The sequence below is a fragment of the Clinocottus analis genome, unplaced genomic scaffold (genome assembly GCF_023055335.1).
Source record: "Clinocottus analis isolate CAN_PGR_092001 unplaced genomic scaffold, fCliAna1.0.p SCAF_26, whole genome shotgun sequence".
Classification (NCBI taxonomy): Eukaryota; Metazoa; Chordata; class Actinopteri; order Perciformes; family Cottidae; genus Clinocottus; species Clinocottus analis.
Window position 1 is genome coordinate 2,505,001 of NW_027175998.1, and position 27,656 is coordinate 2,532,656.

The 27,656-nt window shown below is 47.4% G+C and overlaps 2 protein-coding genes across 3 annotated transcripts in view; one reads left to right on the top strand and one right to left on the bottom strand.

The window, feature by feature from the left end:
* The window catches only part of fam184b (family with sequence similarity 184 member B), a 24,984-nt gene extending 11,627 nt beyond the window's left edge, over window positions 1–13,357 (bottom strand). For both annotated transcript variants that reach the window (XM_068591902.1, XM_068591901.1), the window contains exons 1-7: window positions 12,684–13,357; window positions 7,100–7,288; window positions 4,315–4,989; window positions 3,087–3,222; window positions 1,913–2,064; window positions 1,286–1,819; window positions 359–466 (exon numbers count right to left, since the gene is read on the bottom strand). In XM_068591902.1, coding sequence (XP_068448003.1) covers window positions 359–466; window positions 1,286–1,819; window positions 1,913–2,064; window positions 3,087–3,222; window positions 4,315–4,989; window positions 7,100–7,288; window positions 12,684–12,836 — 1,947 coding nt within the window. In that variant the 5' untranslated portion in view covers window positions 12,837–13,357. The remainder of the gene's footprint in view (window positions 1–358; window positions 467–1,285; window positions 1,820–1,912; window positions 2,065–3,086; window positions 3,223–4,314; window positions 4,990–7,099; window positions 7,289–12,683) is intronic.
* A 3,947-nt stretch (window positions 13,358–17,304) lies between these two features.
* On the top strand, window positions 17,305–27,427 carry ncapg (non-SMC condensin I complex, subunit G). Its single transcript, XM_068592188.1, has 22 exons — window positions 17,305–17,447; window positions 17,757–17,884; window positions 18,326–18,571; window positions 18,718–18,946; window positions 19,175–19,320; window positions 19,438–19,522; window positions 19,759–19,951; window positions 20,037–20,186; window positions 20,458–20,598; window positions 21,069–21,192; window positions 21,377–21,466; window positions 22,905–23,093; window positions 23,202–23,312; window positions 23,496–23,615; window positions 23,777–24,013; window positions 24,134–24,315; window positions 25,068–25,233; window positions 25,644–25,811; window positions 26,483–26,606; window positions 26,694–26,741; window positions 26,850–26,919; window positions 27,062–27,427. The coding sequence occupies exons 2-22, from the start codon at window positions 17,777–17,779 to the stop codon at window positions 27,186–27,188; spliced, it is 3,054 nt and encodes a 1,017-aa protein (XP_068448289.1). The 5' UTR covers window positions 17,305–17,447; window positions 17,757–17,776; the 3' UTR covers window positions 27,189–27,427.
* The last annotated feature ends 229 nt before the right edge of the window (window positions 27,428–27,656 follow it).

Genomic DNA, 27,656 nt, shown 5'->3' on the forward strand with positions numbered 1-27,656 from the left:
TGTATGTATGTATGCATGCATGTATGTACAGTATGTATAGTGTTTTTTATATGTATGTATGTATGTATGTATGTATGTATGTATGTATGTATGCATGCATGTATGTACAGTATGTATAGTGTTTTTTATATGTATGTATGTATGTATGTATGTATGCATGCATGTATGTACAGTATGTATAGTGTTTTTTATATGTATGTATGTATGTATGTATGTATGTATGAAAAAAAACTGACTCAGAGAAGAATTCCAATGTGTCTGGACTGTTGGTCTGGCAAAATAAAAACCTTGAACCTTAAACACATATCGCGACTGGTATTAGAGAATACTTTGATGGGATGCGCGTCGGTGAGTGAACCTCATTGGTGCCGTCGTTCAGCTTCGTCCTCAGCTCCTCTCTTTCCCTCTCCAGCTCGCTGCGCAGCTCCTCGGCGCTCCTCCTCTCCTCATCCAAACGCGCGCACACCTGCCAAGAAAAGTCCTCCTCGTCAACGACCCGATGACATGAACAAAGCTTTCTTCTGTTGAGCCCTTTAACCCACCGCGCTGTCGTCTCCTGACTGCTAAGCCGAATTAGGAATTACAGAGAGAACATTATAAGACGGCTCAAAGACAGTTATCCCATGAAATGCCATCATAGTTTCAACTCTATTTTTTGCTTTTTAAGGGGCAGTTCACCCTAAAATCCTAAATACATATTTTTTCCTCTTAGCTGTACTGTTAATTATCAATCTAGATTGCTTTGTATGAGTAGTTTTGGAGGTATCAACCTTAGAGGTGTCCGCTTTCTCTCCAATATACTGAAAAAATAAATAAATATGGCAATTTGATTTCCACAAATCATGACCCGGTTAGTCAAAACAATCCACAGACTTTGCTGTGGGTGGTTTTGAATGGTCTTAAATGGGCAAAATCAAAACAACATATTTAGCCTCTTACCACGGTAGAAAGAAAGTAGTTCCTACGTGACTCTGCTCTCATTCCGATATCTCCAAAACTGGGCGACATGCGCCATAACAATATAGATTGATAAATAGTGATAGGAGGAAAACTTTTAGAGTTTGGGGTAAAAATGTTCAGACTTGTAGTAGTGGTGAGACGATCAAAAAAAAGTGAGCTTTTTAAAAGCTACAGAAATAGTTCCTTTATTTTCTGATCTGTATGTTTTTTTATGATACATTACTACAATTCATACTTTGTGGTTAGGCCAGGTGACTCCTGAAGAGGAACCAGCTGTATTAAAGTACACAAAACTAATGGACACCCCCCTCAGACAGACGCTGACCTCTTGGTTGGTCTTCCTCTCTGAGCTCAGAGCCTCCTGGACGCCGTGGAGCTCGGCGGCGTGCCTCCTCATCACCTCTTCTATCGCCTTCCGCACCTGCTCCTTCAGCCGCTTCCTGTCCTCCTCGGCCTTCTCCACCAGCCTCCTCTTCTCCGCCTCCAGCTTCTGCTGCACGTTGGCCCGCTCCGCCTCCACCTGCTCGATGCTCTTGTCCAGCTGCAGGCGGACGCGGACCCTCTCCACCTCCAGCTCCTTCCTCTGGTGGTCCACCTCTTCCTCCTTCTCCCTCCTCAGGCGCTCCTTGACGCCCTCCACCTCCTCCCGCTCCTCGTCCCGCTCCCGGCGCAGCCTGTTGCGGTCCTTCTCGAACTTCTCCTTCTCCTGCTCCCGCTCCCTGCGCAGCTCCTCCCTCTCTCTGTCCATCTCCTTCTGCAGCTTCTCGCGCTCGTCGTCGGCGTGTTTTTGGATGCGCCGCAGCTCCTCGGTCTGGGCTCGCACCATCTCGGAGCGCTGGTTGGACAGGGCCTCGGCGTGCTGATAGCACACACACACACACACACACACACGGGGTCAATGCAAGTGGACGCGGCGGCTCGTTATTTGCGTGTGTGTGTGGGCGGGTTTTACCTGGCGTATCTGGCGGGCGTGGTCGTTGTTTCTGCCGCTGCTCTGCAGCTCCAGCTCGCGGTTCCGGCCCTGCAGGCGGCTCGTCTGGCTCCTCAGCTCCTCCACCTCGGTGCACACACACGTCTCGCAGCCGCCGCGGTTCAGCAGCTCCTCTGGTTGCACACAGAGGACACGCCCCAAATAAACACTATGACCCAGTGGTCCTCCAACTTTTTTCTGTCGCGCCCCACGAAGGAGGAAGCAAAATGTTCGGGCCCCACCGCCCCAACAACATGGGAACAAAATGCTCCAATGTCTTGAGACTCCTCCATCCGTGCTTTTTTAATTAATAGATTAAAGAAAATTCAAATCCCTTTAAGGTAAACCAGATCGCTCCATCTGACAAAAACTAATAACATGTGCAATCACTTTGTTAAAACAATGCAAATAAAGTTATATATGTGCAAAAAAACCCTCATAATTTTCAAAAAACATGACCAAGGAAGCCGGTTGGATCCCTGTTTTCTCCCCATAGTTTCATGTTGAAGTGTCCTTGAGCAAGACACTGAAGCCCCAGAGCTTCACAGCAGCACAAAGCTCCTTCATTACAAAGGATGATGGGTAAAATGCAGAGAATAATATTTTTTGGAGAATCTGCATCTCCCCCCGCGCCCCACCTGTAATACCTTACGCCTTACGAGAGGGTCGCACCCCACAGTTTGAGAACCACTGCACTAACCCAATAAACACACACACACACACACACACACACACACACACAGATTGATCATGCATAATAGAAGCAGAATGGAACCGGCGGCGAGTGAGGAAACGCCCCAAAACAAAAAGTCACTCTCGTGCAATAACTGGAATCACTGGGCGTTGTTTTGTTTTTTTGTTTTTTTTTTCCGCTGACCGGGTGTGATGACACTTTGATGAAACTGTTTGCCTTTGTGGAGGATGAATAACGTGCGTTTGTTGCACTCCCCGTATATATTACAAACTTAATTAACGCTGAGTCAGAGTGGCTGGAGGGAATGCGCTGAGCTCAGCGGGTTTTCGCCGACGGCAGCTCTCTCTCTCTCTCTCTCCCCGGCGGACGGACGGGCGAGACGGCAGGTGAGAGAGAGAGGGAGATAAAGAGAGAGAGAGAGAGAGAGAGAGAGAGAGGAGGGCGCATACTGAGCGGCTGTACCTGCTCTGCTCTGCAGCTCGTCCTCCTGCAGCAGCAGCCTCTCCTTGGCGACGGCGAGCTCCTCCTCCGCCCGCCTGGCCGCGCCCTCGGCCTCCGACACGCGCCTCCGGTCCAGCTCCAGCTCCTCCTCCAGGTCCTGGTGGGCACGCACGCACCCCCACCCCCCAACACCGGCACCGCCACAAGCACCCACGAGAGGCGAGAGAGGAATCGTCGTGGGGTTCGACAAAGAGCAGGGGGAGGGAAAAGGAAGACAGGTGAGGGAAGCAGCTTTTGACACAGATGAAGGGGAGAGGAGAGGAGGACGATAAGAGGGGGAGAGGAGGGAGGGGGGAGGGGTGGTGGTGAGTCAAGGGCGATACACACTCTTGCAACTGCAACTGCGGCTGGCCACGCAGTTGCTTCGACGGACTCGTTTTGGTTTATGGTTCCCGCCTTTTCCATACGCCAGAACAGAGCACGACCGTTTAGAGTCGAGCTGCACGCCGCCATTCATCGATATCTCCCTCCAGGAATTCACCGCCATCTGCGTGTCCTCATACTCCGTCAGACGGGTTATATGAATGCTCGTATTTGCGGACCTCTTCAGCCAAACGTTCTTCAACGGGATCCATTGTTGGTGTTTCTGCTCCGGCTTTTAAAAATGGCGGTATTAAGCTATGAAACCGGAAATGCCAGACTCAGAAAGGACGTGGTTAGCAGACCAGTCACAGTCTCGCGGGCTAGCGAACGGCTCGCGGAGCTTCGACGGATAGTCCGAAATTTTGGGGCGACGCACCCGAGCACGCGAGAGGGCTCGCGGGACTACGCAAGGGGTCCTCGCGGGTCTTGCGTGCTTGCGTCTAAAACCCGAGTATAAAGCAGCCTTCAGGGAGCGCATCCCTCCCAGCTACGGGCGGTTAATGGTCTGCTGTGTGAGGCCTCGCTGCCAGCTCGCTGCCAGCTCTCGCGGGGCTTCTTAACGCTCGTGCGCGAGGCGGTAATGGCAGTGGTGCGGCGGATCCCTCCCGCTCAAACTGCTCATTAGCAGAGAGTTGGCAGCGTTGGGAGCAGCAGCACTCAGGGAGGGCAGCCGGCGGTTAGACGAGCAAGATCCACTCCCCCTCTCTCTGGCTCCAACTCACTCCCTTTTTTTTTTTCCCGTCAGCACCGTCATTAGCTGAGCAGGAAGCTGCCACATTTCAATATGTATGTGTGTGTGTGTGTGTGTGTGTGTGTGTGTGTGTACCTGTATCCGCTCCTGCACTTTGGCCGTGCTCCTCTTGCCCTCCGCCAGCCTCTCCAGGTGACCCTCGGCCTCGGCCTCGGCGCGCTTCACCCTCTCTCGCAGGGCGCTGTGCAGCCCCCTCTTCTCCTCCTCCTCCCGCTCCTCCCAGCGCCGCCGCTCCTCCCTCCACTCCGCCTCCATCGCCCTCCTCATGTCCTCCCGCTCCTCGTTGAGGTCGCTCACCCTCTGCTCCCAGCGCTCCCTCTCCTCCCTCGCCGCCCGCCCCCTCTCCTCCGCCGCCCGCTCGACCTCCTCCCGCAGCGCCTTCAGCTCCTCCGAGAGCGCTCGCACTTTCTCCCCCTCCTCCCGCGCCTCCGTTTGCCTCTCCTCCTCCTCTCTCTTGCCCTCCTCGTCTGCCCTCTGCCTCCGCTCCCCCTCTCGCCGGCTCTCCTCGTCGGCCGCTTTCTGCAGCTCCTCGCACTTGCCGTCCAGCTGCCCGATCTGCTCGCCGGCTTTCTCCAGCTCTTTGCTCAGCCGCAGGTTCTCCTCCTGGGCGTCGCCGATGTGGGCCTTGGCCTCCTGGAGCTCTTCCTCCGCAGCCTGGAGCCTCTCCTCGAACTCTTTCCTCAGCTCCGCCCCCGTCTCGCGCTTCCTCTCCTCCGACTGGATGCGGAAGCACTCGAAGTTCGCCTGCACCTGGAGGCCCAAAAGGGGAAGGAGTGACACACTGGACAGACATTCAAAGTCACTGCAAGGGACTGTTTTTTGGCAAATCGCTGTGGACGAAAGTGACAGGAGTCCCCTCATTTAACTGCCTCCAGTGGGACTGGCAATACGGGCTAGGGCCCACAACGAGGGAGGTAGGAAGACGGATCTGAGTCTGAGACTGTTTCATAAACAGTTCAGACTGTGCACCCTAAGTCTTGGGTAAGAGGCCCTTTTCTTTCAACGCTGACCAAATTATTCAAAGCATGGAATCAAAAGAGTGACGTTATTACTCCCAGCCACTTTGCTCCACATGAAAGCATCCTCGAGTTCAACTATTTTTGTGGTGGCACATTCCCACTGCAAACATGCTCCAGCAGGTGAACGGTGTGGCCTGAACTGTGGCCACACAAGCTAACGAGCTACAGTGTTGACCAGGCGGCAACCTCCAATGAGGAAGTGCATTCTCTCTACTGGCCATCAGGGCGCGACTCCTATGGTTGTATAGAAGTCTATGTTTCATGTGTTAAAGCTGCATTCTCTCTACTGGCCGACAGGGGGGCGACTCCTCTGGTTGTATAGTAGTTCTAAAAGTCTCTACTTCTCTTGATGTATTCCCTCAGTAAACATTGTAAACATGAGTTTATGTCTCAATCTCTAGTTTCAAGTCTTCTTCGATACAGCGTGATGTTCATTTAGTACATTATGGTCATTTAGAGTCAAACAGACCATAAAGCAGGGGATGCTTTAGGGCGGGGCGACAAGGTGATTGACAGGTCGCCACCAGCGCTGTAGACCCCATGCCATATTAACATAACCCCTAACCCCGCAAACCAAATGTGGTCACTACCATTCACTAGTTGCAAAAAAACCATGATGGCGACAGCCACAATAAGGATTCAAAGCGTCCGTCCACAAAACCAATGGCTGGTGATGTCCTGACGACTGCGTCCACGTTTTGTACACAGTCTGTGTTCAGACAATGCTCATCAAAACATCCGTACCAGCCAGCAGTTTGGTTTCTAAACCTTTATTCAGCCAGTCACATGACCAGGATTCAGAAGTTATGCAATGCAGCGATGAGTCCTAACAATAAAAGACCGGTTTAGGAGGAGACACTTGATGTTCCTCTCCTCATAACTGTGTATGTATTCGATGATTATGGGAAAGGAAAATATGCCTGACATGTCCTTAAACAAGTACAGTATTTGTCTTACTTGGGTAACTGAATGTATTTCTATCTTCATACCGTGGGCGCATGAATAAAGATTTTATTAAGTAATATATTAATTAATAATCCAGACAGAGTGGGGATCCGACTGTTGACTGCGTTGGATGTTTGTTAACAGATGTGCTGTGTTTACACTTCAGGTGATGTCATGCTCCTGAATTTACAGCAAAAGACAAAGAAAAAAAGTGAAGTGAGCTTCAAGTGAAACAGGAAATAGAAAAACAACCAGACAGACGAGCGTGTCCACGCGTTCCAAATTAAAAGTGAAGATGTCACATTACTTCCTGTCTCCTTGGTTGAGACGTTTCCAAAGAGCTCATGAGAAAGTCATGTGGGTCTTAATGATTCATGTTGATGTTTTATCCTGACGTGCAGCATGTCAATAAGGCATGAAGTCGGAGGCTGTAAAGTCACAGGCTATCTGAGCGGGGTTGACTGTTGTAGGTCACATGAAGGACGGGTTTGAGTTGCTGCTCCCACTGGGTTTCTACACGTGACATTACAGCAACACGAGGAGCCCTTGACTGAGGTCAGCCTATCTCATAATCAGGAGGTTAAACCCACATGATAGAAGAAGAGCATCACCCATTGATTGGTGGATTGCAGTTTTCAAGCTTAGAGTTTGACCTTTCTGCCCTTCTCCATCTTGGTTTTTGGCCGTCGTCATCTCGGCTTTTTGCTAGTAAAAAATTTGCAACGCTTTTGGTGTGAACGCACCATTAGACTTCAATACAATCAGACTTATATTCGCCCCCTGCTGGTTATTATAGAGGATGCAAGTTTAGGGAACTTTACTTTTCAGACCCGTCGGAACTCACTAAGACACATAAACACACACACACACACACATACACTTATATATACACACACCTGGGCTCCAACTCTCTGCTGCTCGTCCAGAGAGTCCTGCATCTCCAGGAGGCGTGTCCTCAGCGGCGACCCCTCCCCTTCGTGGCACGTCTCCACCAGGACGCGGTGCAGCTCTTCGTGGTGGGCGTGGCTCAAGGCCTGCAGGGCCGCCTCCTGCTCCTCGTTCTTCATGTTCAGAGAATAAATCACCTGGAGAGTGTCGACAACAGACCAGGAAAGATTGAAGTGTTATTGCACACGGGAAACATACGATCGGCCGTCGTGCTTTCTTGCGGCCGCTCTGCTCGACTGACTCGTGATTATGGTCATATCTCATACTGACGTGCCTTTTACCATCAGTGTTTTTTTTAATGTTTATTAATTACTCTCGTTCACTGTGTTTTCTCGTCTTGCTTAATTAGTATATTTTTTAGAAAGTCAACCAACGCTTTCTTCGTGTTTTTCTTACAGTAGTTAAAACATTTTTTATGTCCCTCAGGTTAAGAGATTCAGGAAAAAGTGCTTTTCTGTAGCCTTCCTCCTATTTTTGGAACTAACTGCAGAATAATTTAAAGCAGCAGCAGCCAGTCATTGTTGAGTTTCAGCTGACATTGAGGGATTTATTTGCAGATTGAGTAATAGATGTTTCCGCTTTGATAAGAAAAGATTAAAATTGCCATTCTTATTTCATTTGTAAGAGTATAAAATCTTTCTTATTTCTTATGGAATATAGTGAAGGTTTTATTCACTGTTTTTATCTCTCTTTTTATGTGACTGATATCCCTGTATGCTGATAGTTTTCAATTTTGCCTTCTTGATCTTCTTTGGAAAACAACCTGCTTACAGTTCCTATTCAGGTGATCCGCTGTGTGTGTGTGTGTGTGTGTGTGTGTGTGTGTGTGTGTGTGTGTGTGTGTGTGTGTGTGTGTGTGTGTGTGTGTGTGTGTGGGAGTGCATCACAAACAGAAGGAAAAAACTGACACCAACACTGGTCCACAAGCACGGGGCTTTTTTTTTTTTTTTTTTGGAGCCAGCATCATAAGAACTGCCAGCTTTGCGAAAGCAAATATCAGACTGACAACGGACTTGACGTGGAAACACAATAATCCCCCAAACACAAATAACAGAGGTTAAACAGCAACACGAGCAAACAGCGCGCCGTGAGTTAAGGCAGTTCAGTGATTCTCCTGCCTGTCAGCATGTGTGGAGGCCCGATATAGTCTGTGACGGACACCTGAAATATGGCCCGTTTCTCCCCCACAATCCACTGTACCCTCCACACCATCTCTGCAGTGTCTTCATCTGCTCCTACAGGCTACAGGCCCTGATGGCTCACTTACACATACAACCGCAGAGGTGTGTGTGTTTGTGTGTGTGTGTGTGTGTGTTCGTGCGTGCGTGCGTGTGTGCAAGTTTATGTGTGTACGCATGGGGGGGACACATAGGCTCATATTTTACCCGGACGCCTCTCTGTCTGCAGCACATAGCTGGCACAGCACTGCTGGACATTCCCTCTGTGTGTGTGTGTGTGTGTGTGTGTGTGTTTGTGTGTGAGTGTCTCTTACACGCACATGCTTACGTTGTCTCGGCGATTGTCACGCTCCTTTAATCTACGGTGTGTTTCTCATAAATAAGCGACCGATGTGGACGACGGATGGTTTGACGACACGTTTCTGAATCCTGTGCTGCCGGTCCTTTCAAGAGCGACGCCGACCGTGAACTTTGACCTGTGACTCAAGAGGATTCTGACTCGAGGGCACGGTTCTGAGGGGAGGGTGCGTATGCGCGTGTGTGTGTGTGTGTGTGTGTGTGTGTGTGTGTGTGTGTGTGTGTGGTGTTCTCGGCAGTCCTCTTAAGCCAGAATGAAAAGCAAGGAGAGTGAAGAGCCATGTGAGCGTCCGAACACTACACCTTGCTGGGAAGCCTCTCTACAGATTTGCCCCACAACAACAACAAAAAGCACCAGCGAGGTCGCGTGCTCAGGCCGTCGTTCCTGTTCGGCCCAAAGGTGTTGGATGGGGTTGAGGTTGAGTCCTCTGAATCACCAAACACACCAAGCTAGCGCTGACACACATTTCACTGGATAACCCCTCAGACTGACCTACAATAGCAGAACATGTAAAAAAAAAAATGCATCTTACTTTATATATTCATTTATTTGACAGACTATACACATATGGACATTATTACATTTCAATAAGAGGCAAGTGGTACAATGTACATAGGACCTCTAGGCTAATTGGCTGCCCTTGTCCCTGTTAGGCTTTTAAGTGATTTTTTTTAAGGGATATACATAATAACGCATAAGGGAACACTAATACAAGCACAAAGACAAACTACTTTAAGAAGCAGACAAAAACTAACACTACAAAGTTTGTATGTGTAACTAGAGGTGCACCAATAGTGAATGTTTAAAGGCCAAAAGCAGGAGAAAGGCTGGTAGATGATGATTAGTCTGATAACTATCAAGAGCAGATAGTGTTCTGTTTTATATTCGAGAGATAACTTTTGTGGGGAAGAAATTATTATAAATGTGTTATATAAATATTGTTAGATCGGCAGAATGACGCGTTGAAGGTTTGGAGATCCGCTTTCTGAAAAAAAGATCCATCGCCGGAGCGCAAACGGCAAACGGCTAACAGCTAACAGCTAGCGTAACTACCAGTACACACTCTGCTGTACGCCGCACACAGCTTGGCGAGCTTTATTTAGTTTTTGGCCGGATTTCCTGAAATAGCTCATGCGACAACTTTCACAATATTCTCTCATGAATGTAATGTTTAAATTACAAGCAACAAAAGGATACTTGTGTTCAACAACCTTCTGGCTATTGTTAGCTTGAGTTGGCAAACTTTACAATTAGATTAATGTGTACCTGAGATGAAGTCGGACTCTTCTCTACTGGTATTACACTAAGTTTCAGCGTTTACCATTACTTGTAATAAAACAGTAATACAAGTATCTGTTCACTTGTTAGCATCAACCACATCGCTGAAGTTAGCTTCTGATTTGTAGCGTCTCACAAAGAAACCAAACACAATGATGATATTTAGCCGATTTGCACCACATATGACTGTGAACAAGTATTGGACATGGCCTTAACGTTGTTTTCAGTGCAATAAGACAGTGTCACACTTTGATTCCCCTTTTGGGTAGTAAATCTAGCTCTGGTCAGAGAGTGGCGAGAGCCTCTTGCTACTGTAAATCCTGCCTCGAGATCCCCGCATTGAACCCGCCAGTCGATAGTGTTATTCATGTGGCCTCGCGAGCCGGTGCCCGTGCTTATTGACAATAACTTCATAGTCAGCAAAGCATGAAATTAATATTCTGTCTACAGTATGTAAAGGAGCGCCGGGACGAGGCCTTTTTTAAAAAACAGGGGTGAGATGTGGAGTGGATGGTTGGTGCACAGAGGAGAGGTTAGGCAAAGAGACAAGCGAGCATGCGCACACAAACACACACACACACACACACACACATGCCTCCACACATACCAAAGAGGGTACCATTTATTCTGAAGTACAAAGCGGGGACCATTGTGACAGCTTAAGCTCGATAAGTACAGGAAGTCAAACAGACAGAATTAGAGCTGCCAATCAAACGTCTTGGCATATATGTGCATCCTTTAATGTGCCCCTGTTGATCTCCATGAGTCACGTTAAAAGACTCTCCTCTGTGTATTCATGCGGGTGCAAGCTTATGTGAACATTCACAACAGCTGGCCGGACGCGGTCAGCCCTCGCTTTTCTTCCCGTTGGCTTGTTCCGCCACGTAAACACACTCCGGCGTGCTATACCGGTTTATCTTTAGCAGCACCCATTCAACCGGGGCGGACCACTCTCAGTGGCAAAGGGAAGGAGGAGGGGGGGATGGGTAGCCGTGAAATTCAAGCAGAAGTGTCGACGGGCAAGTGGGGGGACTGAGGGACGGGCCGACGTGAGGAGGTGTGTTAAGTAGACGTGTGTGTGCGCCAGCCTCCCTCACACACACAGAGAGCAGAGGTTAATAAATATATACGGTTACCACAGCTGACCCATTTCCCGCTTCCACTGCACACCCTCTGCAACACTCAAATAAACCGCGTGTCACATGGCCGGCATCCCAAAGCCCCGAGAAAAAACGCTTACACCAAATATCGGATTTGATGATTCTTATGTTTCATCAGCGCTGTGGGTTTCGGATTTATTCACTGCAGGTCATCAAAAGAGCCAAAGAGGGCTGACGGAGGTCTTGCGTGAAGTTTCAAGAGAAGCAATTCCGGGCTTCTTCTCCTTCAGTTGTTTTTTTTTCTTCTTCTTTTTTGGTTTATTTCAGGATGAAGGAGGTCAAAGGACTATGCTGGCAAATCCCCTTAACAAGCACAGACACAAGTGTCATCTTTGTTTTTGCGCGTCCCAAGAAGAAGCTCTCTGAACAACATGCTGCATATGCAACTGCAGCACGCATCGTATCACTCACACACACATACACACCTACACACACAGACACACACGCACCTACAGACGACACAGAGGTGAGCCCTCAAGGGAGGGTAGGAACTGCACAGTCATCAGTAATTGTCATAGCTCAACAAGCGATGGGTCATGCCCTGCTTCTGTAAGCATTATTGTGCACCATAAAAGAGAGAGAGAGCGAAAGAGAGAGGGAGAATCCCCATATAGCAATGCTTGCTGCACAGAAAACCAGAGCCCCCCCCCCCCTCCTACCCCTACACACACACACCCTTCATATGGTATGTGAATGTTATCGATTACTCAAATGATGCACCCCCCCCCCCACACCATGTTTGCTGCTGTCTCATATCACTGATAATTGATACCTCTGGGTACCTGTCTCATTATCTGTTGGTCAGGCAAAAAGAAAATGTGTTCTGGCTACAATCTTTGATGTGCAGTTCTCTTTACTCTCATTATTTCTTCTTCTTCTTCTTCTTCTTCTTTTTACATGGGCCCATCTGCGCTACGAATCGATGGATGGGGATGATGATCCATACGTCAACCGATAATCACATCACTCCTAATTGAAAGACCTGAAAGGTCTGGCTCTCAAATAGCTGGAGCTCTGCAGCCTAAAGCCCCCTAAAGCTCTCAGTAATGTCTGATGACTGTGTCAGTCACGAGGACGAATGAAGCCAAGTTTTCCAATCACTATCCCGAGAGATAACGATGAATTACATGTATATGCTTTGAATGTGAGTATACAGAAATATATCATTTTCATAATATAGGTCTTTGGGTTACTTCTCTGTTTAGGCATTTTATTATCTTAATATCCTAAATGCATTTACATACAGCTTACCTTGGCTGCAATGGTCCATTGTTGTCCCTCGAGGCAGCCTAAAGCCCCCTAATATATATATATATATATATATATATATATATATATATATATATATATATATATATATATATATATATAAAATTTCAATATGTTATTATGTAGATATTATGTATGTAGGTGCGAGGGCAGATACAGTGAGGCAGCCATCAGATCATCCAATCAGCTTGACGGATCCGGTGACAAGCGCGTGCTTGTCGCCCCCCCGTTCCTCTCGCCCCCCCCCCCCCCCCCCTCCCCCTCCCCTCCCAGTCAGTGGCTGTCTTACCTTGGTGAGCTGAGCGATCTTCTTGCACATCTTTCCGTGCATCTGGTAGTCGTACAGCTCCTGCTCGATGTTAGGGAACTCTGCCGCAGTCCCGTTCAACGCGCTGCCCGGCCCGGCGGGCTGTGCCGCCTTACCGGCTGAAGAAGCCATCATTTAAAAAAAAAAAAAAAACACACACACACACACACACACACCTCACACACCCCGCACGAACTTCCTCCTCGCACCACCGGAGGATAGTCACCAACGATCCCGCCGCCTCTCGGATGTTGAAATCCCCACCCCAGATTTAACACACACAAAAAACGTGTCAACTTTCCTACTCGCGCATCTCATTCGTCCGTCGGTTGCCCCCCTCCCGTCTCGAGCGATTCGCTGGGGAACATTTGGCGGTAGGTCGGCGGGGTCTCTCCTCCTCGCGCGCTCCGGTCGCTGCTGCCCCTCTCTCCCGCTGCCTCCCGCCCGGTGCTCGCGGAGGTCACACGCTGGAAGTCCATCGGGGACGCGCTCGCGCTCGCGCCGACCGACCCCTTCCCTTTGCCGTCAACAGCTATTGTTTTTGTCTTCTTCTCTCTTTTACTCCAAGAGGGAGCGCTCGAGGATGAAGGCGGACAGCCCGACCACCTGTCTCGCGGCAGGGGCGGAGCGGGGCGTGTGTGTCCTCCTATGGAACATTACCGGAGACAGCGCGCGCGTGAGAGAGAGGGAGAGAGGGAGGGGGACGAGAGGTGGGAAGGAGGGGGGGGGGGTTACAGAGAGAGAGAGAGAGAGAGAGAGAGAGAGAGAGAGAGAGAGAGAGAGAGAGAGGGACGCACTGCTGCAGTGCTGCCCCGCCCCTACCGGCGTTGCTGTATCAATCACCAGTCGTGGGATTTTACTCCATCAGTCCGATCAAGAGAAACACGTGACCGCTGCTTCTTTCTTGTGCAAACGGTCCTCTCGGTTGGATACACCTTGCACTACTACCACTACAAGAAAATGCTCTCACAACTAGTTGTCTTCTAACTTGATATATGCCGTACCCGTAATGCACACAGACTGTCAGTGTTTTCCCTGCAGCTATATCCCCCCACTGGAGAGCTTAAAGTGCAAACCATAAGAACACATTCTCATGCACAAGTTGGCACCAATGCCAGAGCATCCCAAACCAGGGGTAGTCCAGCAAATTAGCTGTGTTGTTTCATAAAGTTAGGGAGACTTGCACTAGTCACTAAAGCTCCAAAAACACTGAATCCTACATCTCCCATGATGCAACTTGGGATCATAATTTTATTTGAACCTAGACTATAAGAAGTGGAGGAAGTCATCGTGACGTCACCCATTCAGTTTTTGAAGTTTCGAGTCCCCCATCTTGTATTACGGCCATGGCCATGTAGGTTTTTTGCAACCAGTGAACGGAAGTTACCATATTTGTAATGTGGAGAAGTGACGTAAAGACATATACCGCTCTCTGTAGTGACCTGTCAATCCCAATGTAGCCCCGCCCTGAAGTCTACCCCTCTGTATTTGACTCCAAAAATTGAACATCGTGCTGTATTGAAGAAGACTTGAAACTAGAGATTGAGACATAAACTCATGTTTACAATGTTTACTGAGGGAATAAATCAAGCGATAAGTATATAGACTTCTATACAACCAGAGGAGTTGCCCCCTGGTGGTCAAGAGAGAGAATGCAGCTTTAACACATGAAGCATAGACTTCTATACAACCAGAGGAGTCACCATCTGGTGGTCAGTAGAGATAATTTAGCTTTAACACGTGAAGCATAGACTTCTATACAACCAGAAGAGTTGCCCCCTGGTGGCCAGGAGAGAGAATGCAAGTGTTATGACCATTTACCAAGCGAAGCAGAGTGGAGACAATCAGGTGGAGGTTGCTGCCTGGTCACGCCCCTTTCCGGTTTCCTCATAGGGAACTAATTGTGCAAAAATGTTTACATGTAGTCAACGGTGAGAGACAAATTTGAATTGTGGCATGAATTACAAATCTGATTCTTTTTAATGTAAAAGATAATTTCGCAAGTCGAAAAAGTCACAGTCTGTCATCGATATGTCGTGGCACCCATGTTGGTCAACCGAAAGGGCGGGACTCTATTGCATGTCTTTTAAAGTCCAAGTCCACATCTTTCACACTTCTGGCCATCCTGGAAGATGGATCCCTCCTTTGCTGGTTTTGTCCTTTTTCCCCGCTTTGATTCCAACAAACGTACAATCGCACAATCGCACAATCCCCATCACGTGGCAATGGGCTGCCGAGCTCTCCTTCTTCACTGTTACATCAGTTATCACATATCCAACCAAGTGCTACACCGTGAATGCTTCGAGGAGAGACTGCCCGAAAGTATGTGTGTGTGTGTGTGTGTGTGTGTGTGTGTGTGTGTGTGTGTGTGTGTGTGTGTGTGTATAATACCCATTAGTACGATTTATTGCTTTTTGAGAGTACCAAAAAAAATGCCAAAGCTCTTGGAGAGGGATTGGTCAGGAAAAGGGGGACGCATTACACACTCTTCCCTCATCCTTTTAAGCGTGGCCTCTCGGATCAGATGGAAACAGTTGTATCTTTAGAAGGGCACATCTTACCACCTAGTTTGTCCATAGCATACTGAGGCCTTGAGACATGGCCGCAGGATTACTAATGCAGGACCGGTTCTTTAGTCGAGCATAGCCCCAAACAAAATATGAAATTCGTCAAATGGTCACAAACCAATTGGCACGTAGTGAACCTCGAGCTTCAGGGGACCCCACAGGATCTGTGTTTGATGGAGCTACTCAGGCAATCAGTATTGGACCGTGCTCTAAGTGTAAATGAGTGCAAGGTAATGTAAAATGGTAGTTTAGCGCTAGGGGATAGGGGTGGGAGGGAGAGGGGATCTCCTTGGAAAGCATCCAGACGTCTGAAGTTCCCCCACAGTAAGGGTTCATGGATTTGCAGAAGACAATTTTTTCCACCTCTATCTGGCTCGGGTCATAGCAGGTGTATGGACTAATGGAGAGACTTTTTGCCCCTGCATCCACTGGCATAAATATTTAATATGATAATACACCTCTCAGATGATCCTGGTCCCAAAGCAGGAGGCTGGAAGAGCATCCTCTATATTAAATTGATTTCCAGAGAGAGAGAGAGAGAGAGAGAGAGAGAGAGAGAGAGAGACAGAGAGAGAGAGAGAGAGAGAGAGAGAGAGAGAGAGAGAGAGAGAGAGAGAGAGCGCACAGTTGGTCCGCGTGTGTGCTAATACAATAAAAAGCTGCAAGCTGCATCTTCTGAGCAGTTCACACTTTAAGTATGGAAAGTTTGAAGGGAGAATGAAATCACTCTTCACTGTTTGGAAGTCTTGAAATATCCTTAACTGTTGTATTATTAATTATGCATGACGTATGAATGGCCCAAGGTCATTTGAGATATTTAAAATACTCAAATTTTGAAGAATATAAAACATTGAAACAGTCAAAAAGCTAAGTAAAATGAATAAAAGGTTGAAGTCCTTTCGAATTGTATAGTACAATACTCGAGTAACTAAACTTGGTTACTTCCACGAAGAAGAAGGGTCCGTGGTCCCTGTACGTTTTACCATCAGTCAACACTTCATACCAGGAAAGTCAAAGAGATGAAATCCAAAAATATATATTTAATCTAATATCAGATAAAGTTAAATAAATAAAATAAAAAAAACTACCACGTTGCGGATCTGACACAGAGTTGAACCTCACTCGGGCTGCTTCTAATGACCTCACACAGGCATCTACCGTCCAGGGTAGACTACCACGCGCTGTGGTCTAACGCGCGAGCTACACTGGTAGACCCGCGCGTGCTTAGTGCCTCAAGTGTGTCCAGGCCCGGTTTCGAACCCGGGCCCCCCATGTGCCAGCCCACTGTAGCCCCTACGAGGCCACCGTGGTAGACAAAAGTATAGAAGTAACAGTTTACATTTAACTTTTGTTTCGTTGGTTAAACATAAACAATATGAATACAGCAACGAGCCCGTCAGAGCAACGCGACGCCACGTGACTGGCCCAAACCGCCGACAGAGAGAGAGAGAGAGAGAGAGAGAGAGAGAGAGAGAGAGAGAGAGAGAGAGAGAGAGAGAGAGAGAGAGAGAGAGAGAGCGAGCGCACAGTTGGTCCGCGTGTGTGCTAATACAATAAAAAGCTGCAAGCTGCATCTTCTGAGCAGTTCACACTTTAAGTATGGAAAGTTTGAAGGGAGAATTAGTCATTTTTTAGTCATTGATTTCTTTCACCCAACTGGAATGAAACCTCACAATTTTCTGGTGTGAGAAGTATGAACTGATTCATTTGATCTGTAAAATGCCAAAAAGAAGTGGGGAAATGGGACCGAAGTCTCCAAAACTCAAAGAAGGTTTACAATTAAAACAGAGAAAGGTATCTTAATTTGAGAACCTGTTGCTTAGGGAAAGTTTTCCACCTAAAAAATAGCTTCAACAGTAAATCAATTATCAAAATAGTTTCTGATTCCTTTTTGACTGACTGATTTAACACCTGATTTGTTTGGTTTGCCCCCCCCCCCCCCCCCCGCCTTCCCATTTTCTTGATTATTGTTGTTCTGAGTTTGTACTCATATTATTGATTTAATTTATTGTAACACCTAAATCAAAACGTAATCTAATGTAATCTACGCCTGCCAGGCTAAACTCGGGGCAAAACAAGACAGAATTTAGTAAATCACGTCTCAGTTCTCGCGAGAACAGTGGAATTTGAAAACTGGCGGCCGCGGCAGTGTTGTTTTGAGAGGAGAAGTGAAGAAAAGGTACGTTTCTCAAACTTATAATACGTTTAATTGTCACTTATAATACTGTGTGTGTTTTAATGCTGTGATACAGGGTGTGTGAAGTATCCCAGAGAAACTTTATCCCCAAACGACTAAGCAAGGTTTGCGTAACTTAAGCTCGGTGTCGTGAGAGTTGTAGAGAGGTGGAGCTGTAAGCTAACGAGACACCGGAGACGAGCGAGCGGCTGCCGTTAGCGTTCAGTTACAACCGGACTTCGTCAGTCGCTGTAGGGGAAAGCGTCCGCTGCTGTTTCACCGGCTCTTCTCTCGCTCTCCTTTTTGATTTAGGTTTGTTCTGTGAAGGAAAGATGACCGCAGACAATGAAATTGAAATTAAAGAGGCGTTTCAGCGCGCGCAGAGGAGCCACAACAACAAGGCGAAGCTGGTGGCGAGTCTGAACAGCCGCTACAACAAGGTGGGTGCTGTGTGACCATGTAAGGCCACCATTGCGTTACAATCAGGAATACCACGCGAACTCAGTTTAAATCCATATCTGCAAAGTTGGTTCCGGTAAAGAATGTATGAATATGATCAAATCACACTTTAAAAAAGCAAATACAGGTGTTTTTAAAGTATCTTTCAGGAACAAAATGACGCAAACGTTGCAAGGCAAAAAAAAAAAGTGTCGAACAGAAAAGTTGGATATGATGACTGGAAAGTGAAAGCCGCTTCTCTGTATTTTGAGTCTGGGGGCATTAAATAATAACCTGATTATCTATTCTGTTGTGGATGAATATTGTCAAATCCCATTACTTTGGTTGCAGTTATTGCCCATTTCCAAAAGATAAACTATAGTTTCTCTTGGTTTACGTCTCTTGTCTCCTGTTATGATGACGCCCTCCGTCTCCTTATCCAGCTCGAGGACAAGACTCTTTTCCACGAGGAGTTCATCCACTACCTGAAGTATGCCATGATTGTCTACAAGCGTGAACCCACCGTGGAAAATGTCATAGAGTTTGTTGCGAGGTTTGCCACGAGTTTCCAGTCTCCACCGAAGGATGATGAGGAGCGTCCTGAGGCTGAAGAGGAAGAGGAGCAGCAGGAGGAGGAAGAAGATGATGATCATCCATTTTTGAGTTTCCTTTTCAACTTCCTGTTGGAGGTATAATCATTCAGGGAATATAAGAGATCAACATTGTGTGCTGTGCAAAGATGTGATTGATGCGTCTGCTGTTTTTTTAATCCGATCTCCTCTCGTTCCCTGTTGGGCTCTTTCTCTCTGTTTTCCTTCCTTTCCTTTCCTCTCAGTCCCACAAAGCCAGTAGCCATGCGGTGCGTTTCCGCGTGTGCCAGCTGATCAACAAGCTTCTGGGCAGCATGGCGGAGAACGCCCAGATAGACGACGACCTCTTCGACCGCATCCACCAAGCCATGCTGGTCCGCGTCACCGACAAGTTCCCCAATGTGCGGATTCAGGCCGCTCTGGCCATGACGCGTCTACAACAGCCAAAGGATCCCGACTGTCCAACCATCAGCGGTTTGTTGTTGTTTTTTTTGTTTTCCGTCCCCGCCTGCTTAAGTTTTTTGATTTGACAAAACACTCCAGCAAATACAGAATATATTGTTACTGTTCAACTGTAAAATATGCTGCCTTCGGCACATTATCCTTGACGTAGCCTTAGTTTTGTGATTTTATATGTATGATATTCTATCTTTCTCTTTGGCCCTCTAACTGTCTAACGCTCCGTTTTGTTTCCCTGCTCAGCCTACATGTTGATTTTAGAAAATGATACGAACGCTGAGGTGCGCCGCGCCGTCCTTTCCTGCATTGCAATGTCGCCTCGCACCCTCCCCAAAGTACTCAAACGCACCAGGGACATCAAAGAGAACGTCCGCAAGCTAGCCTACCAGGTAGCTGCAAACGCAGTCCGATGATCCAAGTACATTGGCAGACAGCAACACAATAAAGTGACTTGAATGCGATGAGTTGGGGTTCACCTTACTCCCTTTTTTGTTTTCTGTGGAAAGGTTCTGGCTGACAAAGTTCACATCAAAGCGTTGACCATCGCACAGAGAGTTGTTCTACTGCAGCAGGGTCTCCACGACGCCTCAGGTAACGATGTTTTCTGTACCCGTGACACATTACATTTATACAGACACCTTTGTCAATTAAAGTACTTGCACATTTTAGTAAACACAAAGCTGCAACAAAGAAACATGATTAGTTCAACCTTTGATTTATCGCCATAATGAATTGTTTAAAGTGACCGAGTGGTTTAAAAGAAATCTTCTGTCCATCGAGTGTTTGCGTCGGCTCTAAATTCGTCGGATTGTGTGCGTGTGTCGCAGAAGCGGTAAGGGAGGTGGTTTGTTCTCGTCTGCTGCCGGCCTGGATGCTTCGGCTGGACGGTAACTTCACCGAGCTGCTCCACCGGCTGGATGTAGAGAACTGTGCCGAGACGGCTCTGGACACGCTGCAAGCCATCTTCAGAGGCACGCCCGCTGAAGAGCTGCTGCAGAACAGAGGGCAGCTCGACAACAGGTACACTTCAAACCCCCACGTCCTGTCGCGTCACGTCTCTAGCGGCTCATCGCGTCATTCATGAAACGTCCTCCGTTGTCAACAGGAAACTGGTCCCCGTGGACTCTTTGTCCTGCGAGAACGTGCTTTACTGGAGAGCTCTGTGTGAGTTCATCAAGGCCAAAGGAGACGACGGTGATGAAATGCTGGAGCAAGTGTTACCAGACGCTGCCACTTATGCCGACTACCTCTACGGGTGAGAGAAGAGACGATTCACTGGATCACATTTCTGGTTTTCCTGCCGTCGGCTGTATATTTTCCCACTGCTGCTGCAGATAGATCGTAACAAACTCCACAAAGGGTTTATTCGTGTAGTTAATAATATCACAATGACTTCCAAATATGCCGTCTCCGCTGTTGCATTCACCACCGCGTTCCCTCTGTCATTCTTCTACGGCTGTCGTCCGACTGCTCCCGGCGGCTGTTGTCGTCCTCTTGAGTTGTGCGTCTCTCTCGCCCCGTCGCAGATATCTGAAGGCGGTGCCTTTGCTGTCCGAGGAGCAGAGAGCCGACTTCAACCAGCTGGAACTCGTCATGACCAAGGAGTTCATCTCGCAGCAGCTCATCCGTCTCATCGGCTGTCTGGACACCAACGAGGAGGGCAGCAGGTGAGAGGAGGGCCGTGGGGAAGTTTCTCTTTGTGTCTGGGCTATAATTCCATAGAATAATCATAATCGTGATGAAATGACCTGTCGAGATATTGTGATATGTAATTATGCCGTCAGAATTGATAATAACAAGCACATACTACTGTTAAAAATGTGTTTATTTTTGTCAACAGTATTTTCAGTTTTTTTTTGCTGAAAATATTCCCTCAGTTAAGAAACCTTGATTCTAATATGTCAACGAAAAGAAGAAGAAAATATATATTTATACATATAGATGTTGCTGCTATTCTTTCTTTAGATTTATGAGCTTCAGACAATGCGTTGAAACCGACAATGCGTGTTCCTGTACTTATGTCAGAGATGTCCAGTGTCAATAATTCGAAACCGCTTCAGTCTTATTTTGTTTTGCTTGTCAGAAATGTTGAAAGTGGAGGTGTTCGGACGAGTAATGTTGCACGTTTCTATTGTAGGAAGCGTGTGTTTGCAGTCCTGCAGGAGATGTTGGCTCTTCCACAGACTCCCTCCTCCCTGGTCTTCCTTCTCACAGAGAAACTCCTCTCCCTCGTTCCTGACGACCACAGACGCATTCAGACTGTGAGTTTGACACTTAAATCTCCAGCCTGTCGTCACTGTGAATCTCGTGTGCTTCTCCTGTACATCCATACATGCATACATAAATACACGCACAAGCACGCACGCAAATGATAATAATAATTTTAAAAAAAGATTTCCCACCCAGTGGGTAGATGCCTAAATAAGCTGGTTTTGTGTCACGCAGGTGGCAGAAATCATCTCGGATGTGAGGGAGCCCATTATGGAGGCCGTTCAGCCGGTGGACCAGAACATGAGCCGTCGGCAGCAGGTCCAGGTGAGGGCACCCAAATGCACTTTGACCCAGTAACGTCCACTATCTTCCTTTCTCTTAGTCCTCCCTGTTCTGTTTGCTTCTATTTGTCCGTCACTCTGATGGTTTGTGTTTGGAGACGAAGCATGTTTACGTGAGGTGGACGGTGCATAAGCCAATCAGGTCTTTGCCTTGAGAGATCCTGTGGTTTTCTCCTTTTTAACATTTTTCTGAAGGATTGTCCGGCAGTCCCGGCAGAAAGGGCTGTCTTGAAGAGGCTCAGGCTTATAGAGACAGTCAAGATACTGGTATCGTAGAATAACTAGACACCCGGGCTTGGTGAAGGAAAACTGGCTCGCCGATTTTTCATATGAAAATGATTCTCCTCACCGACATGCAAGGAGGCCCACTTTATGAATATCCCATGCAGTTTTGAATCCAAAACCAAGCAGGTTTTTTTTGGCCTGCAGAACAAATGAGGTTTTTTTTTGCCCTTTCAAAAGAATGGTGTGTATCTTTGCACACTGACACCCTAAACAGTCTCAGAAATCCATAAACTGGGTCAAACTGGAAAGCTGAGACTCGTGTGCATCCAACGAGCCCAACGGTGTTCACGTGTGAGGATGTTAACCCTCACAGCGGTAACACATTGTAGTGAAATTCCTTTGTAAAATGACCTTATGTGACCTGTTGGGGAAAATCACAGCCTCATGAAACTTTACAGCCACAAGCTAAAGACCGGGGGCGTTCATAGGGATGTACGGCTTTACTTATATACGCTTATATTAACAAAAACCTAGCAGTTTCCAGAACAGAAGCGCTCGCCATCTCATCAGCAAAAAATGCAAATCTTGCAGAAATCACATTTTTAAAATGCTCTCTACTCGTTTTAGAGGCCGAATCAAAGCATGGATCTTTTTCTACTAATGTTCCTGAAGGTCTTAGTGTCTAAGTGGCTTTTCAAAAGAATCATTGTTATCAATTCAAACCATTCAAATAGTTCAAACCAAAAAAAAGGATCAAATTATGAGAGTAGCTACCGCATACTTCTATCATAATGTTCTTAGCCCTCATATACTCCCACATTTTACTCCACTATGTGGAGTACGCTATCGGCCCCTAAAGAGCCCCGGCTCTATAAAACACTCACAGGGTCTCTAATACTTCAGTGTAAGCCGCTGGTTACCAAGGAAGGGAGATGATCCTTGCCCAGGTGTATTATAACGCCATCCCTTCTGTGGAGCAGCGGCCTCTCTCTCTCCACCGCTCCCTGTCTCAGTCAGCCAAGGCGTTGTCGGCTCCAGAGGGCCGTCACCTGGCCCAGAGCCCCAGCTGTTGTGTTTTTCCTGTAAATGAAGACGCAGTCTCGTCGTCTTATAAGTAAACAATCCCCCTGAGCAAGTGTATTTCAGCTGAGGAATGACTCTCCCTTCCTCCGCTCACATCCTCCATCTCTATCTAGCTGGCCGAGGTGAAGGTGCACATCTTGGAGGCCAAGCAAACCCTGGAGGACTGCATCGCCGCCCAGGACTTCAGCCGCGCCGCAGAGCTGAAGGACTCCATCACCGAGTTCGAGAACCGCCGGAACCAGATCCTCCAGGAAATCACAGAGAGCAGCCAGCCGACCGACAAGGAGATCCGCGCCGAGAAGGTGCGTCGCCATGACATGTTGTTGTTGAAGATGTTTTCCTCCTGGAATCGAAAAGGGGAAAATGTCTTCACAACTTTTTTTTGTTTTCTCTTTTTTTTTTTCCCCCAGAGTGACCCAGAGACTCTCCTGAGATGTCTCATCATGTGTGCAGAACTACTGAAGCAGATGAGCATCAAGACACGAATCGGTCCAACCATAAGCGCCTTGATGTCCTCGCTGGTAAACCCCACACAGCTCACATCATCGTATTTTTCACTTGGACGTGACTGTTAGCCATTATATTTTATTATAATTAGTTTTTTAATCACAGGTTAAGTGGTTATTTGCTCATTGTTAGTTTTTTATCATCTGAAGTCGAGTCTGTAAAAGTCAGCTGATGTCGTTATTTTCCCCGTCCGTCAGGTCCTGCCCAGTATAGCGAACGCTCACCCTGCTGTCCGTAACATGGCCGTGGTTTGTCTGGGAACGTGCACTCTGCACAGCAAGGAGCTCGCCAAAACCCACATGGTCCTGCTGCTGCAGGTAACGTCACACACGAGTGTTCATTCAGAAATACATTCATAAACCTGCTTCATGTTAAGAGGAGCTAGAACCCCAACACCGCATTTCAGCTGTAATTCTGGTTCACTCGCGCCAGAATACAAATGAATGCAAACCGTGTACGTATGTGTGTGTGTTTTCAGATCGCCCAGCTGGATGAGGTGAAGATCCGCATCAGTGCTCTGCGGGCCGTCATCGACCTGCTGCTGCTCTTTGGCTTCCAGCTGCTCTCCGAATCAGCCGCCACTCAGACGGCCCCGCCCTCCCAATCGCCAGACCGACAGGAGGAAGACGCTCCGGCGGCCGAGGAGAAGGGCGACGCGGCGGAGGACACGGCGCAGAGTATCCTCGTGATGCTGTCGGAGCTCCTGGACAGCGAGGTGAACTTTGAACTCGGTTAACAGACGTATGTGTCTAGTTGCCCGTCCTGGACGTAACGTTGCCGAAGATGTTTTTTTTTTTTTTTTATTGGATCGTCCGTGCGTTGCTTGTTTTTCCAGGTGTCTGACCTGCGCACGGAGGCGGCGGAGGGCCTGGCCAAGCTGATGTACAGCGGCCGCATCTCCAGCGCCAAGATGCTCTCCCGCCTGGTGCTGCTGTGGTACAATCCTGTCACGGAGGACGACACCCGGCTGCGGCACTGCCTCGGTGTCTTCTTCCAGCTCTACGCCCGCGAGAGCAGGTCTCACGCACAGACACACACACAGACACACACACAGACACAAGCCAACTACAAGGATTTCATTCATTCCACCCATGTTTTTTTCCGTCCTCCTATTATTAGTTTATTACTGAAATTAATTAATTAATTAAATACATAAACTAATATGGAGTAGGTATACAAAAGGTAGTAAAAGTGTCACAGTATAGAAAAGCATAAATATTTTTTCAAAGAAAGTCATGATAAAGTATATTATGACGTTTTCTAATTCATAGTATAGCATGTCTTAAAAACATCATAGAATAGTGTCAGAAAACATAAACTCATAATAAAAATCATAGTATAGTTTACTCATTCAAAATCTAATAAACTAAATGTTCTTACTTATTGTGAAGTACTTTTATACACTTTTTCTATTCCACCTGTATATTTAATATTCTTCTTACTGTTTAATTTTTAAATTTTGTTTTATTACTGTTCTACTGTTTATTTATATTACTTGATCTTTATCTTTATTTACTCTGAGCAAGGCTGCTGTAATCCTGTTATTCCCCCACTGAGGGACTAATAAAGGATTATCTTATCGCTGATCTTATCTATAAAAAAAAGTAATAGTTTGTGATGAGATATGAAAAAAAAGTCATAACATTTTTTAGGTTTAAAAAAAAAAAAAAGCGCATAGTAGGTCAGAAGGTCATAGTTATAGTTTGTAGTTGAAGTGGTAGCATGTAGTAGATTGTAGTTAGAGTAACGCTACCGTGTCTGTGCATCAGGGTTCACCAGGAGGGGCTGGAGGAGGCCTTCCTGCCCACCGTTCGCACCATGATGAACGCCCCGGCCACCTCGCCGCTCGCCGAGGTGGACATTAACAACGTGGTGGAGCTGCTCGTCGAGCTGACTCGTCCAAGCGCGCTCATCAAGCCCTCGGCCAACACGGAGGCAAGAAAACAATCCCGGAACCACTGCGACCTCTTTGTTGGCCTTCTGAGTAGAGCCGCAAGTAACGGTTGATGATTTTTTTAGCGAGCTAACGACAACGGTTAGCCTAGTTGTTAAGTTATTGTAGCAAGCAACGTGACTATGCAGTGACATACGAGAGGAAACAACGGGCTGCACCAGAACCTCCTGGACCTTCTGTCTGCTGCGCTCATCTTTTTTCGATAATGAAATTCGTTGGCACCTTTTTTAATAATCGAGTTTTATCGATTTTATTGTTGTGGCCCTACGTCTGAGCTTCTCGACGTGTCGCTCGCTCCCCGCAGAATGCATAACGTTTGTAACTTTTAACTTGTCGCCGCTCAATGGGCCCAACGCCAAACAAGAGGGTGACTGACTGCTTGTGCCTGCAGGAGGTGTGCGTCCACGACTACCTGGCTGTGCGCATGTGTGGGGAGATGCTGAAGGACCCCGGCGCCCCGGAGGTGCGTCTCTACGCCAAGACCCTGAGCAACCTGGAGCTCAGCCGAGGCGAGACCGTCAGGAAGGACCTGCAGACGCTGCTGCAGCAGCTCGTTCAGGTACCGGGTTCCGCTGGCGTGTTTGGACCGACGATGACGTACAGAATTCACGGCGGTTCTTCCAGAGGGCAACTTTAAATGTGCCAAGAACGATCCATCAGATAGACGCTGAGACGTTTCATTCGAAACTACAGACGTCAACCTCATGGTGGCGCTAAAGGGAAAGCCAGAGGGATTTCACGGTTGCGCTCAGAATGGAATATTAAACCATTGTTAAGATATTTTAGTCAGGACTGACAGAATGACGTGGGCCCAACAATAATTTATTTTGTACTGTGAACGTCTTCCAGGCTTTTGCCTGAAATGTTTGATGGATAAACCAGGTCTGTAAATAGTTTCAAGTCTGTCTACGTTCCATCTTGAATCCTTCTTGTTTTTTAGGGCTTTTTTTTAAACATTTCTCACTTCCACTGGTAACCCTATTTAACGTCACATTGCTATGAATTGTGGGTGAGTCCCTTGGGCAAACTGCAGACATGTTGACATGAAGGAAAATGCTCATAAAGGGCTGAAAATGTCTCTGACAAAGCCCTCAAACGCGCCACGATTTGCTCCGCCTCCAAAGTCAGTGCGATTGGGATTGGTTCAAACACTCGTACGGTTTCTCTCCATCTCTGAATCCGCCTCTTGAGCGGCCCGATGTCTTATTTCCTCCGTCCCGTTTCCCTCAGGTGGTGAAGGATCGCGTCTGTCTCCGCGCTCTGGAGAAAATGGTTCACCAGCTCGCGGACGCACGAGAGCAGGCCGAGCTCCTCAGCGGCAGCGCTCTCCAGCCGCTGGACGTCAACGCAGACGGTAACAACCCTCGTAGACCAGCGTCTCCTCCTCTGGATCTGCGTTACCGCAAAAGGATATTAACTTTCTGTCTTTGTCCATCCACAGAGGCGGCAACAGACGACCCGTGTAAATCTGCCAAGAGGGCCAAGAGAGGTAACTAAGAACCTGCAGCTGTTCATAGTGCCACTTAATTGTTGGAGCTCTCCCCGAGTCAAAGAGAGGACTCGGCACTGTGAGGTAACCGAGCGCTTGTGTGCACAGGTCAGAGGAAAGTCAGCACAGCCAAAGGGGCCCGCAGGCCGAGCAGGAGGGCCGAGTCGTCGGAGGAGAGGTGAGCGCTTTCAGTCGGCACGAGGGAATGCGACAATGTCCCTTTTATTTTTTTATTTTTTTTAGAAAGACAAAAACATTATTCGATTGCTTCATTTCCACATTCTCATAATATTTTGCCTTTCTGTTGTTTTCGTCCACAGCGATGGAGAAAATGTTCCAGAGTCGGTTCCTGTGGTGCGTCCCTCGCGGCGAGCCAAGACAGCAGCTCTGGAGAAGACCAAGCTGGACCTCAACACCCTCATCAACCAGGAGGCCAACGTGTCGTAGAAGTCGGGTCACAAACAGCTGATGCAAAAATGTTACTTTTAACTGGTGTTCAAGTGCTTCAGTCTAATGTAATCCACAAATACTTTTGTTACCTGGCACCATTTACCTTCTCTTTTAGAGTCCAATTGAAGTCAGTAAATGTAACTGAGCCTCCTGACTCTTTTATTTGTTGTCATGTTTCCTCTTTTACTTCTGTCCTTCTATATGTCAATAAAAGCTCAGTGGCTCTGTATGTTCAACTCTAGTTGTGCGTTTCCACTTACAGATAACGAAGCAATGTAACATTTTACTAGAACGCTCAAATTAAAAAAGGTAAAGATATATATTTTTAAAAAGCTAAAATCACAGTGCATTGTTATATTGTTGAGACTGTATCCAAAAACACTACATACATGTTTTAAAAAAATGTTTCGAACTCAGACATTTGGAAGCAGTTCTATATTTCTTGCTACAAATGTTGCCAGCGAC

Excerpts from the sequence above, each read along its gene's own strand:
- ncapg (XM_068592188.1), top strand. The coding sequence starts at position 17,777 with ATGACCGCAGACAATGAAATTGAAATTAAAGAGGCGTTTCAGCGCGCG. Across the intron at positions 19,321-19,437 it reads TCCGCAAGCTAGCCTACCAG|GTTCTGGCTGACAAAGTTCA; the intron begins GTAGCTGCAAAC and ends TTCTGTGGAAAG. Across the intron at positions 21,467-22,904 it reads GCCGTCGGCAGCAGGTCCAG|CTGGCCGAGGTGAAGGTGCA; the intron begins GTGAGGGCACCC and ends ATCTCTATCTAG.